Source organism: Pelodiscus sinensis, chromosome 4 (genome assembly GCF_049634645.1).
Source record: "Pelodiscus sinensis isolate JC-2024 chromosome 4, ASM4963464v1, whole genome shotgun sequence".
Lineage (NCBI taxonomy): Eukaryota > Metazoa > Chordata > Testudines > Trionychidae > Pelodiscus > Pelodiscus sinensis.
This window is the reverse complement of record NC_134714.1, coordinates 71158578-71177212: the sequence shown is the minus strand read 5'-3', so window position 1 is coordinate 71177212 and position 18635 is coordinate 71158578. Positions and strand designations below refer to the sequence as shown.

Sequence of the window (18635 nt, the reverse complement as noted above, 5' to 3'; positions counted from 1 at the left end):
TTATATCCATTGGGTTATAGTTTTCACCAATATTTAATCTTTGGAACTAACAATGCCAGCATCCCTTCAAATCTACCAAAAGAGTATTCAATGGTCATTCTGCACCTGTGGAGCTGGTGGTTGAACTTTCCTTTATTCTGTCGAGGTGGCTGGCATTCAGCATTATGAGCCAGAGAAGCAAGTAATAGGCTATGTCCCACAGGACCACTACTAGCATTTCATCATCACCAATGGTAATCCTCTGGTTTGGAAAGAAAGTCCCTGCGTGTATTTTCTGAACAATCCAGTGTTCTTAAATGTGAGAGCATGATGTATTTTCCCAGAACAGTCCCCATTCATGCTGGTGGTAGATCACTGGGGTTGCTTCAAAGTTTGAATAAATTACAGAAAAATAGCCCTTTCTATTGATAGACTCTGGGGCAAGATGGGCTGGTGCCAAACTAGGGATATGCATGTCACAAATGTGGGAACCCCACTGCCAAGAGTCACAGTTCTGTGCAACAGGAGACAATTAATGGCTCTGCACATTTATATGACAATGGCTCCCATTGCGGATTTCCACACCGCCACTGTCAATGCAACTCCCAGGGTGAACTCTGCACGTAGATCCAGGAACACAGGCTTGCATGTCTGAAATGTCTGCAGCCACTGCTCATTGTTCCAAGCCTACAATATGATGCAATGCCCCAAGTCGGTGCTCCGGCCCATAAGCAGCACCCCACCATCAGCAGCTACTCTGTGAACACCACAAACAACCATGAATCCAATTTGGTATGTCCCACAACAGTCTGTCTTCCACAAAATTATTTCAATGTGATTCTTCTTGTGACTCTAAACACTGGAGGATCATGAGTCTTGTGCTTGCATCATTCCAACATATTGCAGAGCTGTGCAAGTTCCATGCTTCTGAGATAGACAGTGGACAGAGCAGCAGGAGATTGTGTTTTTTGTTTTAAAAAAGGCCTGAAAAGGATGAGAGATGGAGGACATGGGGGATGGAGAAAATTGCATGCTGGGAAGTTGACTCCTTGCTTCCAGTCACTCCTGCTTAATGTGTTCTGCCCCATTCAGTCTTGCCAAAACTTCCCAAAACACAGTGTGCTGAATGGTGGTCAACTGCACAATGGTAAAAGAACTTCATGCTGAGTAAGTGCAGTGTGGATGCAAGAAGCCACGTATGTACATATGATATAAAAACTGCAACAGCTTTCTGTGTCAATATAATTTGCATGAATCAAAATTGGTAGCCAGGGCTTTAAAGAACACTGAACTTCACTGGTACTTTCCTTTTTGTTAGTTTGACAATTAGGTTTGCTTTGGCACTAAAGCTATGAAAGGGGAAATTTGAAAACGGCAAATATATCCTGTGGATTCACAGTTGAGAATCGGGAGGTGAAGAGTACTCCTTGTCTTCCCATGCTATGAGGAGATAGAAAGGGGATTCCTGCCACCAGCCCCTTTCCCCCATGAAGTTTCTTGGAGATAAAATGCAGCTAAATGAACAGCAAAGGTGAAGGGCAGTAGTTACTAACAAGGCAGAAAAATATTGATGCAGTACCTTTAATCCCAAAGTACACAGTAGAGCTGATTGGAAGGGATGAAAAAAAAAAAATCTTTAGATGAAAATGTTTGAAGTTCTATTTTCATAAATATTTTCCATTTTATACTAAAATAGGATAAAATGGTTTTGAACAGGTCTCTCATATGTACAGAATAGCACTATAATTCGGGGGGGGAGGGCAGCAGTCAGAGATGCAGCAAACCAATGCAGGTTCTGAGACCAGAACAAGCCTCATACAGAGGGTTTTAATTTATTAGTGTCCATGCAGAGCAGATAGGACCTGGTTTTTTAAAAGCTCTTAGGATGCAGCTTCCTGATACTAAAATGTGCTCCTCTTGGAAGGATGGAGAGCTGAACTGTCCACACTGGAACTGAAGCAGTGATTCTAACTAACAGCAATGCTATCTAATCCCAGGTGAACAAGGGGTTAAATCAAAGCCTAACTTCCCCTTGCCTTAATGCAGATACTCAGAGGAAAGTGTGACTTAAGGAACTGTTAGTGCACATCTTTGGGAAGCCATATGAGCCCCCACTGCCTGAGGTCATAAGACAAAGCTGAACTCTATGTCCTGGGGATCTTTTCTTCTGTTTACAGTAAGAAAAGTTAGAAAGTAAAACATTAAAAAGAAAAAAAAACCTACGGCTTACTGTAATACCTTGAATTCCTGACCAAATGCTCAGCTGAAAATTATTTCATAGCACATGCATGGGGGGAGGAGAGGGGGGAGGGAGGAAGAGAGGAGGCGGGGAGGGAAGTCACTATAAAGGATAAAAGTTTCCAATTTAATGAACTTTAAAAGATAGATTTTTGCTTTTGCAGCCTTAAGATCTGGATTTATAAAACCAGAATTTACAACAGTTTTATAAGCAAAGAACACTCTTAAGAGTCATCTCAATTACAACAATCTGAATCCCATTGTTAGAGAATGTTTTTTCACTGGTCAAGCAGCAAAATATTAAAACTTCTTGTTGCTACTTACATTTGTTTTGAAAACATTTTCCCCCTCCAATCTTCTTACATACAATATTTAACGAGCATCACACACCATCTGAATTTTCCCTTAGTAATGCTGACCGGGAGAGAAAGAGGAAATCATCTATATATGGCATGGAATTCCTCCCTCCTCTTCCTAGTTCCAAGTTTTTCAGTTCCCATAAGTGTTCTCTTTCCTTCTCCTTCCCTCTCTCTTCTTTCCTTCCATTACCCTTTCTGAAGCTCACTACATCTTTCATTTTATTTTTTTCAGGGTATTTTAACCTGTCCCCCAGGTACAGTGTATCCATGAGGCAACTCTTTTGAAACCAATGCTGAACTATGCGCTGAACAAAACAGTATTGCGAAAGTGTCTTCCCAAGCAGAGTTCCTTATTCTTGAACATCAGGCAGTCTTTGCTAGCACTTTCTAGCAACTACTAGATTCAACACAAAACTTTTTTTAACCAATACTATCAGAACCAAACAAGTAATTTTTACTCCCTTTGTATCTGTTTTCTTTCCTCCCTAGATTCCTCTCATCTACTTATGTAGGCAGTAGTAACACTGCCCCAATACACCTAGAGTGCCAAAGCTGTTGGACTATGGCATTCTAGTCAAAACAGGGCCCACTCAACGTTACCTACCATTGCAGGATGATATACTAGCTTCATCCTGCCCTGCTCTGACACAAGACATCTTAAGTTTCAGTGTAGCCACATTTAGGAGCAAATACTCTAAAAATAGCTCAGACATACAAAACACTTGTTGAAAATGGGAAACGCTTGAAAAGCTGTATCAGATACATTATACATCCCTCCCTCCCTCTAATCTACAATAATCATCTTTGTTCTTTGACTGATTGCCTCCTGTAAGTAGGTAGGTAAAGTGTGTTATACAGCTTTGCATTCAGGGTCATGTTCCAGGGACACTGAACCAGACACACAAAGGGTATATTTCTGTGCCATATTTGATTAGTTTTCGACTGGAGTTGGGTCTACATCAATTCACGCTTCTAATGCCAAACATCAATATTTCAGCATAATGATGCCACTGTATTTTGTTTTTTAAAAAAGTGTAAAGGTACCAGGAACAGCCTGACAATCTTGGAAAGAGGCCTCTTCCCTACACCTTTGTATTTGTATGAAAATTACTTCACTGAAGTACATCAATGTAAGTGCTTTATGAAATATCTCCACATACATAAACAGGGAGAATATTTTCAAAACATATCTGACACTTCTTTACTTTCTGAAGCAGAAAACAGGGCCACAGGGCTTTATACCATTTGCTCCCATTTTCTTTGAAATACACACCACACAGATTCATGGTCCAATTCAACAGTCTTCTTCATGAGACTGTAAAGCCTGTAATGAATAACAGCTATCAATATGCAAAAACTCCTTTTCAGCAGAATAATTACATTTACACCAGTCACATTAGGTGGCTGGCTAAACAAACACACGTTCACACAAGAATAAGTCAACCGTCGTAATAAGGATTTACTTTAAACAGAACCTTGAATGGGTACACTATACTCAGTCTCATTATCAGCGAGTTGATTGAATATTTATAGAGCACGAGCCATAGGCAATCTAAAACAGACCCACTGAAGAATGGAATGGAGAGTCAGAAATGCAAGATTTTAGACCCAGGCTCAAGGTGCCTTTAATACTTCCTGTGTTTGTTTGTTTTTTAACAAGAGAGCAAGCACGCACACAAGGGAGTGTGCTCAACAGGTGTTTTCATTTATCATGTTTTTAACTTCTTTTCTGATGAAGAATTCTCTGAATCTGTGTCTTCAAACTCTGCTCTGTGCCTTTTCAGTCCTCCAAGAGTTTGAGAACTCTCAGTGTCTGTCAGATGCAAGTTGCTGATATCCTCTTTCATGACCACACTGTAACTGCTGGAGTCCGTTTCAGACAGACAACAGTCTTTGTGCAAGGTCACACCTGTCTGTACAAGGTTGCCATTATCAGCATTTACATATGGTTGTAGTCCTTGGGTCACAGTCTCCTGCTCTCCAACTCTCTGTCCATTGTTGAAGTATGAAGGGCAAGGATGAAAGTGGCCATTATTGTGATTTACACAGGACATCTCAACATTCCTGGCTTCACTGTCATCAGTCTGGTTTCTGGAGTAATTACCAGATCCACTACAGATGCCAGCAGCAGACAGTGAATCCTTGGAAATAGCCAATGAGTGGTGGCTTGATGCTGGTTGACAGTTCTGGGTGCTCTTCTGTTCTAGAAGTCCTGAAGTTTGAGTGCATGGCTCTTCAGTGCGACTATTTAGTTCTTTGCAGATGGCTTTTCCATTGAGCTTTTTAGTCTCAAAAGAATGTTCCACAGACCCACCGCTGACATCTTGGGATGTGCTTCCTTGATCCTCCGTCCATTGCTGATTGTCGCATTCATGATCCTGACCATTACTAGAGTTTTCTACCATACAATATTCTTTTAAAGTTTCTTTGCTGTGGCTTTCAGTAAAAATATCTTGGACACCATGAGGAACTAATAAACTCAAGTTACTAGCATCTTCCTTATTTAAAGAGAGTGCTGTACTGTGTCTTCCACTAGTTCCTGGTCTCCCCTCATCATTTTCCCCCTCTTCATGGGAGGATTCACCATCTTTACCAGTTGAATAGGATATATAAGAATACTGAAGCCATTTGTAAGCCTTGTAAATCTTCCTCTCTACTGATTCACTATCTGAGCAAGGATAAGCCCTTTCTTTGAGGACCTCCATGTTAGTGGAACTTCTTCCAGGTGAAGAAGCTGGAGAAGAAGAAAGATCATCTACTTTGATCTGTGGGTAATCATAGATATCCTCACCTATGTAGGTGCTCACATTTTCTGGATTTGTACTAGTCCTCTCTTCCCTTTGCATTTTCTGTCGTCGTCTCAATGCATTGCGTTGACGTGTCGATGCACGCCGTTCATTCAATTCCTCTTCATCGTCTGTGCTGCTACTACTGCTGGAACTGCTAGATTCGTTCTCTTCAGGACTTGGGGACCGTGGCCGTGGGAAAAGGTCTGTGTCCAGTTCTGCCTCACAGGTATTTTCATCAGAATCAGACTCATTGGAAAGAGCCAGGAGACGTTTATCCTGATATCTTCTAAGGGCAGATAACCTCTGTTGACGAGAAGCCACATCTTCTCTCACTGGTGGAGATTCTGTTGATCTTAAGGTGCCCAAGTTATAGGCCGTTTCATCTGATTCTTCTGCCATTTGTGGTGGGGAGTGATGCAGAGAGGCAGAGGATTCTGATTCACTATAACCCGAGTGTTCACTTACTCCAGCATGGAGCTGTAGGATGGTGCTTTCACTAAGGTCACTGTCCGAGTCAGAACTCCAGCCTTCAATCTCCCGGCGCACAAGAGAGTCAAAAAATGCCATCATTCGTGGATCTTCTTGGACAGATTGGTTGGCATAATCGTGGGACAGGCCACTGCCACTGTTCAGCACAAGACTAATGTACTCTTCATGAGTGTAGAGGCAACGTGAATCATCCTCAATTCTACCATCCAGATCTCCTGTGCAGTCAGGCTGCTTATAAGGACTCCAGATCTGTGAAACAGAAGAATACATTAATTAATATTAAAAAAGCTACACACAGACATATACAATTTAAACCATTTCAAATGTGAGAGCAATACAAACGCAAATATCATGTTTTAGACTTAATTATCCCCCACCCCCAAACAAGAACTTTTAGTACTTGGAGAACTGTTCATTTTACACCTTTCCACATAAAAAAAAAAAGAAAAAAGAAAAAAAGGGGGAGTTCTCTCCCTTGACTTTGGAAGCTCACATCACGAACCCCCAATAGGTTCAGAATTTCAGACTATAATATTTATTGTAAAAAATCAGTGTTCTATTTTTGTAGAAATAGGTGTTGCTTACTCACTATGGGTAAGAATAATTTGTTGCCTACAGTACAGTCTAAGCAATAACGAAGGCACTTGTTTCCCAGGAAACTAGGATCACTTGAAATGATGATGTGCAGTGCCATTTCATCCAGTTGAATATTTATACCTGCTCAGTGACCAGGAAGCTGAATGAATGGAGATAATAAGCTAGCTTTTACTAGTACAGCTGCTAAACAGTCCTTAATTAAAAAGTTCTGTAAGAGATTGACTTCCCTATTCCTTGATGTCCTGGAGATCAAGGGACTTCCTATTATAAAGGCCCAATTGTCAGTCCCTTAGAACTTGACCAAACTAGTTGTTTGGGCTGTCCATGCTGGGCAGCTGCCCCAGGCTGAATTTTTTGGAAAAATTATAGAAGAAATGGTCTTGAGCCATTTCTGGAAGAAGGTGGGGGAAGAGGACACGTGGAAAGGGCAGGGCCTCTGGTGCAAGGAGCAGAGTTGTGAGCTAGCCTCCCAAAGCTGATGGTTCATGTGCTGCCCATGCAAACTGCATATGTGCCAATCCACACAGAGCAACTGAGCATGCTCCAACCCAGAGATGCTTCTACTAGCAGCCAAGGACCACTGGAACTGGGAGCAGGGGACTGTGGGTTTGTCTTCACAGCAAGAAACTCATGCAGTTGGCCCTTCCTGGGTGACTTGGGCTACGGCACTATTTCATTCAGATGAAGGCTAGAGCTGGGACTCCATGACCTCCCAGAGCCTCCAAAACCCTGACCCGGCCTGATCTTGTAGAAGTGTCTCTGAAGGAGTCTCTCCTGGCTTGGGAACAATTGGGACACCTAAGAGGGGTTTCTTTTATCAACTAAATACCCAGACAGAACAAGCAAAAGGCCCAGGCAATGACCACACCACAGGATTGGAACAAATGAAAATAATAAGCTTGGCAGGTAACAATCCTTAAAATATTTAATCTACCAATAGCCAGAGGAGAGGCCATGAAAACTACTCACAGTTATCCCAAATTTTGGTTTTAAAGCTGGGGGATGGCAACTGAAATCTGAGGGTATGTCTACACTGCATTCCTCTTTTGAGAGAGGAATGCAAATGCAGCTGAGCGAAATTGCAAATGAAGTGCGGATTTGAATTTCCCATGCTTCATTTGCATAATCATGTCCGATCACTTTTTTGAAATACCCTATTTAAAAAAAAGAAACGCTGTCTAGACACGGTAATTTCAAAAAGAAAACCCTTCTTTCGAAATTATCCTTAAACCTTATTTTATAAGTAGTGATGCTGTTAATTTAAGTGAATATAATTAGAGCCACCTGATTACATCGATTATCCTATCAAGCAGTAGCAAATAGCCATGTCACCATAGCAACAAGGGTGAAAAGATTTCCCTATATTTGATATCCTGGCAATTTTCTAGCAAGTGGAATATCATCACTCATCTTCAAACTCCACAGCTACTTTCATTTTAGGATTTAATACAAATGGCCTTCATTCTTAAAACTCTCCTTGGACTTGCTTTAGGTTATGTCCATTGGATATCTCTCTGTACTCCCTGCATCCCCTTCCCAGCTGCACAGACCTCCTCTCTGAGGTCCTTTTCTGAGTTTCACAGGTGCTGTGAGAGTGTCTCTCATCTGCATCTTTTGCTGTCAACATTTTTTCGTTTTAACGTGGAATTTTAAAGGATTTTGCAATGCAGTTTGTAAGAAAGGTGTTAGTTTAAATAAAACTGCAAAGGGAGCTATGAAGCCAGTAGCTTTCAAAACCATGTCCTCTCTTCAGAATAGCTGCACTTGGAAGCTATACAAGATGGTTGCCTACCTCTCGGAACTGTTGTTCTGAGATGTGTTGGTCATGTCCATTCCAATAAGCGTGTACTCACAGCATGTTCACAATTGCTGGAAGAATTTCTCTTAGAAGTTCCCATTGGGTCAATTGCAGAGCCTCTGGAGTGGCACCTTCACAGCACAGTATATAGGACACTGCTACCCCACTACCCCTTCAGTTCCTTCTTGCCTAAGCATTTGACAGAGGGGAAGTGTGCAGGACTGGAATGGACAAGAGCAACACATCTTGAAGAACCACATAGCAGCCTTGTGTGCTGAAGTAGCACTGGGTGGTGGATCCACAAGATAGGGTCTCAGTGCCAGGCCCAGTTCCCTTTGTGCAGGCAAGTTTACCTCCTCTCTCAGAGTCTGGTGCCAGTCAGGCATGGTGGAAAGTAGAGCAAGAGGCATGGATGCCACAGATGTGGCCCTAGAGTCAGCCCCTGAGCCTGGTGGTAGGCCCAAGGCATCCAAAAGGACCCGCCAATGCTGTGACCACTATGGCATCAGTGCCAGCACATCCTGTGATCTAGGATGCCAGGATCTAGAGCAGTGCTGTCTGGGTCTGGAGGCTTGTCTGGTGCTGGACTACTGGTGCCGCTGATGATGGACAGGAACTGAGTCGCCAGAGATGGTGGTGCAGAAGTTTGCATAGGTACGCTATCGGTGCAGGAGTTGACATCACTGCCCTCCCCTGTATCACCAGAGTGTGCACCATCATGGTGATAAGATCTCTGACAGCCTTCAAGATAGCAGGTGTGGCAGGGAGACCCCACTCCTCCAGCTCCTCATGAGTAAAACATCCACTAGCACTAGACTTGTTGAGCCCCAACATGGATGCTGTAATTTGCTGCCCCAGACTTCAGGTGCCCTAACTTAGGACCCTACCAGAATGTGCCCCTTTTGGAATGCCTGGCAGGTGACCGCAGAATGAGAACAGTGCCACATGCTCGAGCATGCTTGGTGAGATGGGAAGCAATGCTGGTGCTCCCTTATGGCACTCTGGGTGCCCAGGGATCCTGCACGGAGGCCAGCACACTGCTTGCTGCTGTGCCAAATCCAAATTCTGTTCCAGCAGCGTTTGGGACGAAGTGTTGCCTCCATTAGCAGGCGCTTTTTGTAAAGGTTGCGTTCTTTGTCCTCAGAGCTGTTCATAGGCAGACATGAGGCCTGGGTCAACCCTCCACAGTGCCCTAGCCATGGGGCCCACGGAAAATCCCCTGCTGCAGACCATGCCCCCACCCTGACTCTGCTCCACCTGCCCCACCCCCCCCTTCCCATACCCAGACCCTGCCCCTCCTCCGCCCACATCCTTCCTTGCTCCACCTCCCCAAGCAACATGGCAGGTGTGGGCAGCAACAGGGGACTGACACCCCCCCCCCCGCGCCCTGCCCTCACAGCGACAGCAGGGAGCAGGAGCAACCTAGCAGCCTGCTCCACCCCACCACGCCACGCTGTCCTCCCAGCTCACTGCACCTTGTTTCTCTGTGGCAGCAGAAAGGAGAGTGCCCTATGGGTGGAGCGTTCTACTTGGCTGGGTCACTCCACTTCCCATTGGTGTGGAGTGGCTGGTGTGGTGGGGCACAGTGGACCAGGCTATCGGGCCGCTTGTATTGCACTGTAGCGTCTCAGGAGTGACCCTTCCTGCTGCCTTTTGCCAGGCCCAGTAATTTCCTAGATCCCTCCCCTCCATAAGATGGTTGAAGCAGCTGCTGCAGAGCCACCCAAAGTATGGGGCCACCCCAATTTGTCCTATGGATGAGATGGTTTGTTCTATTCCTGCAGCTCTTGCAAATAGGGGACTTGTCAGTTTGATGGCCTTATCCCCGGCACTTGAGGCATGAAGAGTGTTGATCGCTCTTGCAAATAGGCTTCTTGCAGCTCTCAAAGGACTTACATCCTGGAGACTGTGACATGCCCTGACCAAGAGACCTTGAAACAGAAAGAGACTGTGGGGAAGGGAGGGAAGACTCCCTGAAACTAACTGAATCGAGCTACTACAACTATAAAGCAAACTACATACAGCTAACTATGGATACCACTAACAGTGCTTTCAAAGTAGGAGCACAAAGAAACTCCAATGACCACCACAAGTGATAAGAAGGAACTGAAGGGATGGTGGGGCAGTGTCCTATATTCTATGCCATGAAGGCACCACTCCAGGGGTCTCTACAGCTGACCCGACGAGTATCACTAAAGGGAAACCTTTCAATGATCACGCACACAACATGCACTCCCACCAGTGGAATGCACGTGAGCAATCACTCAGAGAAGAGCCATGGATTAAGGCATCCAACATTTCCTCTCTCATCGTATGCATTCAAACACTTTAATCCTAAGCAAAATGAACATGGGAGTGCTCAGTCAGAGCTGTTTAAAGTACAGGCAGTCCCCGAGTTACGTGGATCCGACTTATGTCGGATCCGCAGTTACGAACGGGGATTTTCTCGCCCCGGAGGACTGGAGCGTCGGGACGCCTGGTCCCGCCACCCGCCTCCTCCAGGGCGAGAAAAGCTGCTCCCCATCTCCCTGGTCTGCTGGGGGAGCCAGCAGACCAGGGAGACGCTGAGCAAAGCGGCGGAGGACCCGGGGCCGGACCGCGGCGCTGATCTGGAAGCGCCGCGGTCCGGCCCGGGTCCTCCGCCGCTTTGCTCCGCGTCTCCCTTGTCTGCTGGGGGGGGGGGGGGAAATGCAGCTAGTGCCCCTCCCAGCAGACCAGGGAGATGTGGAGCAAAGCCCGGGGCCTGGGGTAGAGCAGGTGGGGCGCTGCCGGTTGGTCCCGCAGCACCGCTCCTTGGCGCTACTGGACCAACCCGGCAGCACCCCAGCTGTTCTGCCCCAGGAGTCCTGATTCAGCTGCTGCTGATCAGTCTCAGCAGCGGCTGAATCAGGACGCCTGGGGCAGAGCAGCTGGGGTGCTGCTGGGTTGCTCCAGTAGCGCCGAGGAGTGGCCGCGCTACTGGACCAACCCAGCAGCACCCGAGCTGCTCTGCCCCAGGCGTCCCCAAGTCAGCCGCTGCTGAAACTGACCAGCGACTGACTACAGGAAGCCCGAGGCAGAGTTGCTCTGCCCTGGGCTTCCTGGAATCAGCTGCTGATCAGTTTCAGCAGCAGCTGACTTGGGGACGCCTGGGGTTCTTAAGCTGAATCTGTATGTAAGTCGGAACTGGTGTACAGATTCAGCCGCTGTTGAAACTGATCAGTTTCAGCAGCAGCTGAATCTGGATGCCAGTTCCGACTTACATACAGATTCAACTTAAGAACAAACCTACAGTCCCTATCTTTTACGTAACCCTGGGACTGCCTGTACTCTAGGTTTAACTAGACCCTCAAAATAATCATCCAGATTTGAGCTGAATGGTTCTTAAATGCCATATTTCCGGGTCTGTGAAAACCAAAAGTCCAAGCCAATAAGCTATAGTCATGTGGGTTCATTTTAAAAGTCAAGGACCCAAGTCACCCCTGGAATAACATCACGGATTTTACTAGAGTTATAAGACAGAGATTGATGTGGACTTCATTTGGGACCCAGCACTAAAATAGCAAGTGTGTTGGCAGAAGTGTGTGGGGAATCTCAAACAGCTGGTCTGTATTATACCTAGATGGTTAGTGAAGTGAGATAGTGCTAAATTTAGTTAAGTTAGTCTAATCAATTGCTTGTATCCACTTCTGACTCACAGACCTTTTTACTGATGAGGAAATGGAACAGTAGTCGTCAATAACTACAAGGTTGTTTTTATATCTTCATTTAAAAAAATTAAGGATTTTTTTTTTTTTTGAGAGGCAGCGAAAGGAAAGAGGAGCTTTTAAGAAAAGGATTTGAAAACTAGCTTTGGGGTCAGTTGTACATCTTCCCCCTCATGTGCAGTGTCATGACATCCGTGGAACAACTACAGCAATTTCGGACATGAAAAAGTCACATGAGGATGTGCATTTGAATTGTCTTTAATGGAATAAAAAAGCCTGCTGCTCTTTATCTCATATTTTCTATCCATCTGTTTTGTCTGCCATTCCCCTCCACACGCATCTCTGCCATTCAATCCTTTTCTTCCTCTTCTCCCTGGACAGACTGGCTGCATTCTTTCCTGGACATTATTCACTCTGGTAGTTCCTGCATCCTCTCATCCAAACACATAGCATGGACCGTTAGCAGAGGCAGCTGAACTGTCTTTTTTCTTCTCACAGGCAGCTTCTTTTACTGGCAGCTTTTCCTTGCAAGGAAGAGCCCGGACACGTAACTGGAGCTGGAAACCAGGAGAAGCAGCCAGCACTGTTTTCCATGATGAACAATTGTTCTGTATAGCAGTTTGATAACTGCTGCTATACAAGATGGTACCTCTAACAGGTGATCAACCTTCACCTGCAGCACAGATCTCAGAACTGGAAGTGAGCTTACATGGTAGATTCAGAAGTTAAAATAGGAAAAGAACAAGTTAAAAAATGACTTAGAAAGGTTAGATATTTTCAAGTCAGCAGCACGTGATGAAATGCATTCTAGAATACTCAAGGAGCTGATTGAGAAGCTATCTTTGAAAAGTTATGGAAGATACAGAAGACTAGAAAAGGACAAATATAGTCTCCATCTATAAAAAGGGAAATAAGAACCACTCAGGAAACTACAGACCAGTCAGCTTAACTTTTGTGCCAGGAAAGATAATGGCGCAAGTAATTAATGAATCCATCTGCAAACATCTGGAAGATAGTAAGGTAATACATAATAGTCATTATGGATTTGTAAAGAACAAATCATGTCAGACCAATTGGATAGCTTTCTTTGATAGGCTAACAAGCCTTGTCCACAAGGCTTGTCCTCTGCACTGATTATGCCTCAACTGGAGTATTTTGTACAGTTCTGGATGCCACACTTCAGGAGAGATGCAGAGAAAAATGGAGAAAGTCTAGTCAAGAGCAACAAAAACTATTAAACACCTAAAAAACATTACCAAGAGGGAAGATAAAAATAAATGAGTTTGTTTATTCTGGAAAAAGAGAAGACTGAGAGGTATATAGCAGCTTTCAAGTACCTAAAAGAGAGTGTTACAAGGAGAAGGGAGAAAAATTATTCTCCTTAACCTCTGCGATAGGACAAGGAGGATTGGGCTTAAACTGCAGCAAGGGAGGCCTAGGTTGGACATTAGGAAAAACTTCCTGTCAGGATTGTTAAACACTGGAATAAATTGCTTAGGGAGGTTGTGGAATCTCCATCACTGGAGATATTGAAGATCAGGCTAGACAAAAATCTGTCAGGGAAGATCTAGATGGTGTTTGGTCCTGCCATGAGGGCAGGGGACTAGATTTGATGACTTCTCAAGGTCCCTTCCAGTTCTAGTATTCTATGATTCTATAGTAGCAATAGACTTGAACTCAAGACATGCTGGCCCCTAAATGATGAGCATAATTAGCTGACCCAGATGGATGATGAACAACAACCAAAGATCAAGAAGTTCTACCATCTGCATGTATGCAGTTGCCTGGATTTTATTAAACCTTTCCCCCCCCCCCCCCACATTGATTTGTTCTCAACTTGTGACATTAAAGACTTCAGTTTGTTCAAAGCAGATAAGCAAGTTCCATCACATACAATGACAACAGAAATTCTCTTAAAGGAAGCGCTGGAGCAGAGTGGTCTTCAAAAGAGTTATGCAACCTATGAATGGACACTTAACCGAACCAATCTTAACCATTAGACAAAGAAGGCGGGGGGAGGGGAAGTGTACACAAAAGCAACACAGGGGATGTGTTTATGCCAAAGTTAATCCAACAGACTAAGCACAGTCATGCAGGAAGGATTCACAGAGTAAAGGGTCAATGTATCCAAAATACAAAAGAGACTTTAGACTGCTTGAATTAAGTTCACAGAGCCAAAAATTCCTCTGGCAGAATTGCATTTAAATAGAAACAGGCAGACTGTTATAAAAAGAAAAGTCAATAAGCTTCTAAGACTATATCCAGATATTCTCTTTTTTGTTTAAAAACACACACAAATCTCTCATGAGAATACTGATGAAATGAGAAGAAAGAAAGAGAAGGAAACTGTCAATAGAAGACATGAAGAAGTGGAACTAGGATAAGATTCTAAAGGCTTATAGTAGCTGGAATGTGAATGATACACATGGCTCAAGGCCCATCTGCAACCCACACATCTACCGGGTGTGGTTCACTGTCCCATCCAATGGCACTTAGACCACTTACAGTGGTCCCCAACGCGGTGCCCACGGGTGCCATGGTGCCTGCCGGGCCATTCCTGTGCACCACCGAGTGATCGGGGCTGGCCCTGGGCGCACGGCACATGGGCGGCCCCGCCCCCAGGTGTTCAGTGCATGAGCTGTGCCGGCCCCAAGCACGCGGCATATGGGCGTCCCCACCCCTGAGCACATGGCACAGGCGCAGCGCTGGCCCCAGGCATGCGGCGCATGGGTGCTGCCGGCTCTTGGGCACGCGGCACAGGAGCGGCGCCAGCCCCAAGCATGCAGCACATGGGCTGTTCTGGCCCTGGGCGCGCGGCGTATGAGCAGCCCCACTCCTAGGCATGTGGCACAGGAGCGGCACCGGCCCCGGGAGTGCGGTATATGGCTGGCCCCTCCCCCGGGGCTGTGCATAGCCCCGCCCCCAGGTGGCCAGCGTATGAGTGGCCCCGCCCTTGGGCGCCCGGAGCCCCAAAAGGTTGGGGACCACTGACTTACAGAGAGAAAGAATGAGCTTGCTCTTCAGCTGTAGCTTCTAGCTCAAGCAGTAGAGGCTCATGCACTAAGCTCCAGAGGTTCCAGGTTTGGTTCCGCCTGCTGGCATTATACGTGCTCACAAGGATCTGGGGCACAACTCATCCCTAAATTGCAGACTATTAAAATATTTCTTGGCAGGGTAAAGATCAGTCAATTTGTAAATATCAGCATTTCCTTGTACTCAAACAACCTCAATTATAGCCATATGCACTCAAGAATCTTACAAAGCCATTCAGCAAATGATTTGAGGTAGGGTCAGTTTTCATAGTTAGAAATTTAGTTTGTCAACAGGAACAGCGAAGCCAATTACTTATTTCGGTTGCAGTGGCATGCAAAGTGGTAGGTCTATAAACACCTAAGATGACTCAGGAACAGAAGTCCATTTTCTTATGCCCCCAAGACAAAATATAGCAAAATAGGATATACCTCTACATTCCATGTAGTTTCTAGCCTTCTGAAAATGCTGAAATGGGCCTAGGAGGCAGTACTTGGATCAGATACAGGTGGAGGTTCAGTTGTACTGAAGTCCTCCAGAATGTTCTCATGAAATTTCATCCAGAAATCATATTACATTTGTCAGTCTGGGTCAAAAATCTCATGAGACATTAGCTATGCTCAAAAATGAAACTGGAAAATAGGTTAATTTTCCTTTAGGCCCAACTAGGAATCGAGAAATGGGGGAAGATTCAGATCCACCAAATTCACATCTGACCTTATGAGCTCCACCACATTTGAAATTCAAAAGGGTTTACACTGAAAATTCTATTTTGACAATCTTTAATAAAACACTATATTTAACTGAAAAAAATCTGCTATAAAAAGGTATAGAGAGACAACTAACAGCATGAGCACGGCACTGGTGTAAAATGGATACATATACATAGAAAAAAATTGGTTGCTCAAGTTAAAGAGTTGGGTAAAAGACAAATTATATCCACTTGGTATGCTAGCAAACTTGAATCACTGCCTTCAGAACACTGCTGCAAGCAGCAGCACTTGCTGATGATCAGCTAAGGCAGGGGTGGGCAATAATTTTTTGCTGGGGGCCACTTAAAAAAAAATCCCTGAAGTGGCCCTGGGCTGCACCAGAATTTTTTGCCAGCCCCCTGCTCATGCCCCTGGCTGGAAGAGATTTTCCACACTCCCCCACCCCCAGCCAATCAGGGCTGGGGATAGGGGAGTGTGCAAAGTCTCCTCCTGCCCTGCCAGGAGCGCGCAGCACTTCTACATGCCACACGGTCCTGGCAGGCCAGGGCCAGGGCAGAGGAAACTTTGCATGTTCCCCCATTCCCAGACCCTGTTTGGCCTGGGGGTAGGGGAGTGCACAAAGCCTCCTCCAGCCATGCCAGGAGTGCATGGCGCTTTTAAGCAGGGAGGGGACAAAGCAAAGGAAATTTTGCACGCTCCCCGCCCCCAGTCCCTGATTGGCCTGGGGAGCATGTGATGCCTCCTCCTGCTATGCCAGGGGCACCTGGCACTCTAAATGCCACGTGCTGCTAGGTGGGCGGAGGAAACTGAATGCTTCCCCCCCCCCCCCCAGACCCTAATTGGCCTGGGAGTGGGGGAGCGGCAGGGCCTCCGGAGGCCAGCTTCAGCTTGCAGAGGCCCTTTTGCCCACCCGAGCCATGGGCTGCGGTCACATGGTGCTAATTATTCTTTTGTATCCAGATTAAGGATGTTAAAGAGCAGTTGCAGTACTTGGCTAATTGTGTAGTTGATACAATTTATATCAATTACACGAATAGTCGATAAGGGGAGTCTGCAGAGCTGCAGCAGGAAAAGCTCCGCGAGCTGGCTCACAACTGGCTCCCGACCACTGTGGCTCTGCATTTTAAATGTAGTAAGAGCTGTTGTACTCTTTTTATATTTAAAATGCAGAGTTGCAGCATGAGTAGCTCCCAGACTGGCATGAGCCAGGACTGCTTGGTCCAAAGCAGCCTCTGCCCGTGGCCAATCCAGGCTGCCACAGACAGGGGCTGCTTCACAGTAGCAGCCCCTGTCCATGGGGGTCAGAGGTGGACAGAGGCTGCTTCGAGGCAGACTCCCCTACCCCATTCCCCCTCTGCCTTTTAAGCTGGCTCTCCCCAGCACTGGCTTCTGTCCTCTCCCCACTGCTTCTCACACAGAGGTACCAAGGGGCATGGAGGGAAGTGAGTAGTCAAGTATTCGACTCAACTACCCGATAAGCTTAGCCTCAGTCAAGTACTTGACTACCCACTCACTTCCCTAATCCAGACGTTAAATTAAATATACAACACACACACACTTTCCTAATGTTTCTTTTTCTATGTATGCAATTTCTGTTGCTACTACAGGAACAAGATTGCAAATGGGGGGTAGGGGATGAAGAAAAGGAGAGTGTTCACAAAAAGAGAAAGACATTAAATCACAGTCCATACTATGAAACCCCTGTTCTCTTACCTTTATAATCTTTTCAACACCAGAGGAGCAAATCATGTAGGTATGGGGATTAAATCGGACCTGGTTTACAATTGACCGATGACCTTTTAACACCATAAAGGCACCATTGACAACCCTGCCAATTCCACCTAGGAAAACACAAGAAAGAAGAAGAGAACTGAATTGCAACATACTATAGAGAACAGTACACATTAGCTATATTCTTTAATTCCTATATTAACAATATCAAATTTGCACATCAAATTATTGTGGAAAGAATGCAGCTCTGATGAGGATTATGCTCTCAGCAAATCTGCACTTGGAGAATACAGACTTCAAACTCCCAAATAAAAACATAGGCAATTTTAGAGCCCTGGGATAAATGTAGGCATCTCATATAAAAGAGCAGTAACATATTTAATTGAACTGCATGTAAAGCTGGCTTGTGGGAAGCAGAAGACTCATTAGCACCTACATTTAAGGCAGAAGTAAATGCACAAGTTGGTTTCTCAATCATTGTGCCTTCACTTATCAGTGGGTAAAGATTGCAAGATAATTTGTGGGTAATGAAATGGGGCAAAATTGCATCATTCCACAGGGCATGATTCCTTGTCAAGAGGCAAAGGAATTAATCCACATAGGCTACATAAAGGGGAGTGCTAGAAAACAAAGGTAGTACCTCTAAGATCCTACATTAGTAACTCACATTTAAGAGTGAGACGCCTAGTTTATTAGGTTTATTTCTCAATGACAGCTTTCCACAGCGTAAATTCATTATATTTAGAGATGGAAAAAGTATAACTCTTTAAATGATTAAGCAATAAATTTAGGCTTATTGGTTATTATTAATGGTTATACACAGGATCCTGCCCTGTACAGCTGAGATTTTCAGTGGCTACAGGGTTACACAACTACCCACTTTTTTTTATAATTTCAGAACACACATTTGCATGTTTAAATAAGTAAATGCCATAATGAAGAACACGACCAAAACCAGCACTGTTCTTTAAGTGAAAAATGAAAACAAGATAAGTGAAAATTGTGTGTTAAAATATAACTCCTGAAGTCAAAATACATCTTTTTGAAAGCTAAAGGCAGTTTACTGACCTGTGATGCCTGCAGCAATCCTAACTTTAAAAAACAAACACAAACAAACAAAAACCCCCTCTACACACAATGTTTGCTTGTTAAGTTTAAACTGAACTGCTTTCCCCCAAAAGGCTCTGGCTCATCAGGTTTCTTTCCCCTTTTGTCCCTATGCTTGA

General features: G+C 45.0%; 1 protein-coding gene across 1 annotated transcript in view; it reads right to left on the bottom strand.

Annotated features, from left to right (window-relative positions):
* Nucleotides 1-2325: 2325 nt before the first annotated feature.
* The window catches only part of DCAF5 (DDB1 and CUL4 associated factor 5), an 87434-nt gene continuing 71124 nt past the window's right edge, over nt 2326-18635 (bottom strand). Inside the window, exons 8-9 of the mRNA XM_075927343.1 lie at nt 17392-17519; nt 2326-6103 (exon numbers count right to left, since the gene is read on the bottom strand). Of these exons, the coding sequence (XP_075783458.1) occupies nt 4286-6103; nt 17392-17519 (1946 nt within the window). The 3' untranslated portion in view covers nt 2326-4285. The remainder of the gene's footprint in view (nt 6104-17391; nt 17520-18635) is intronic.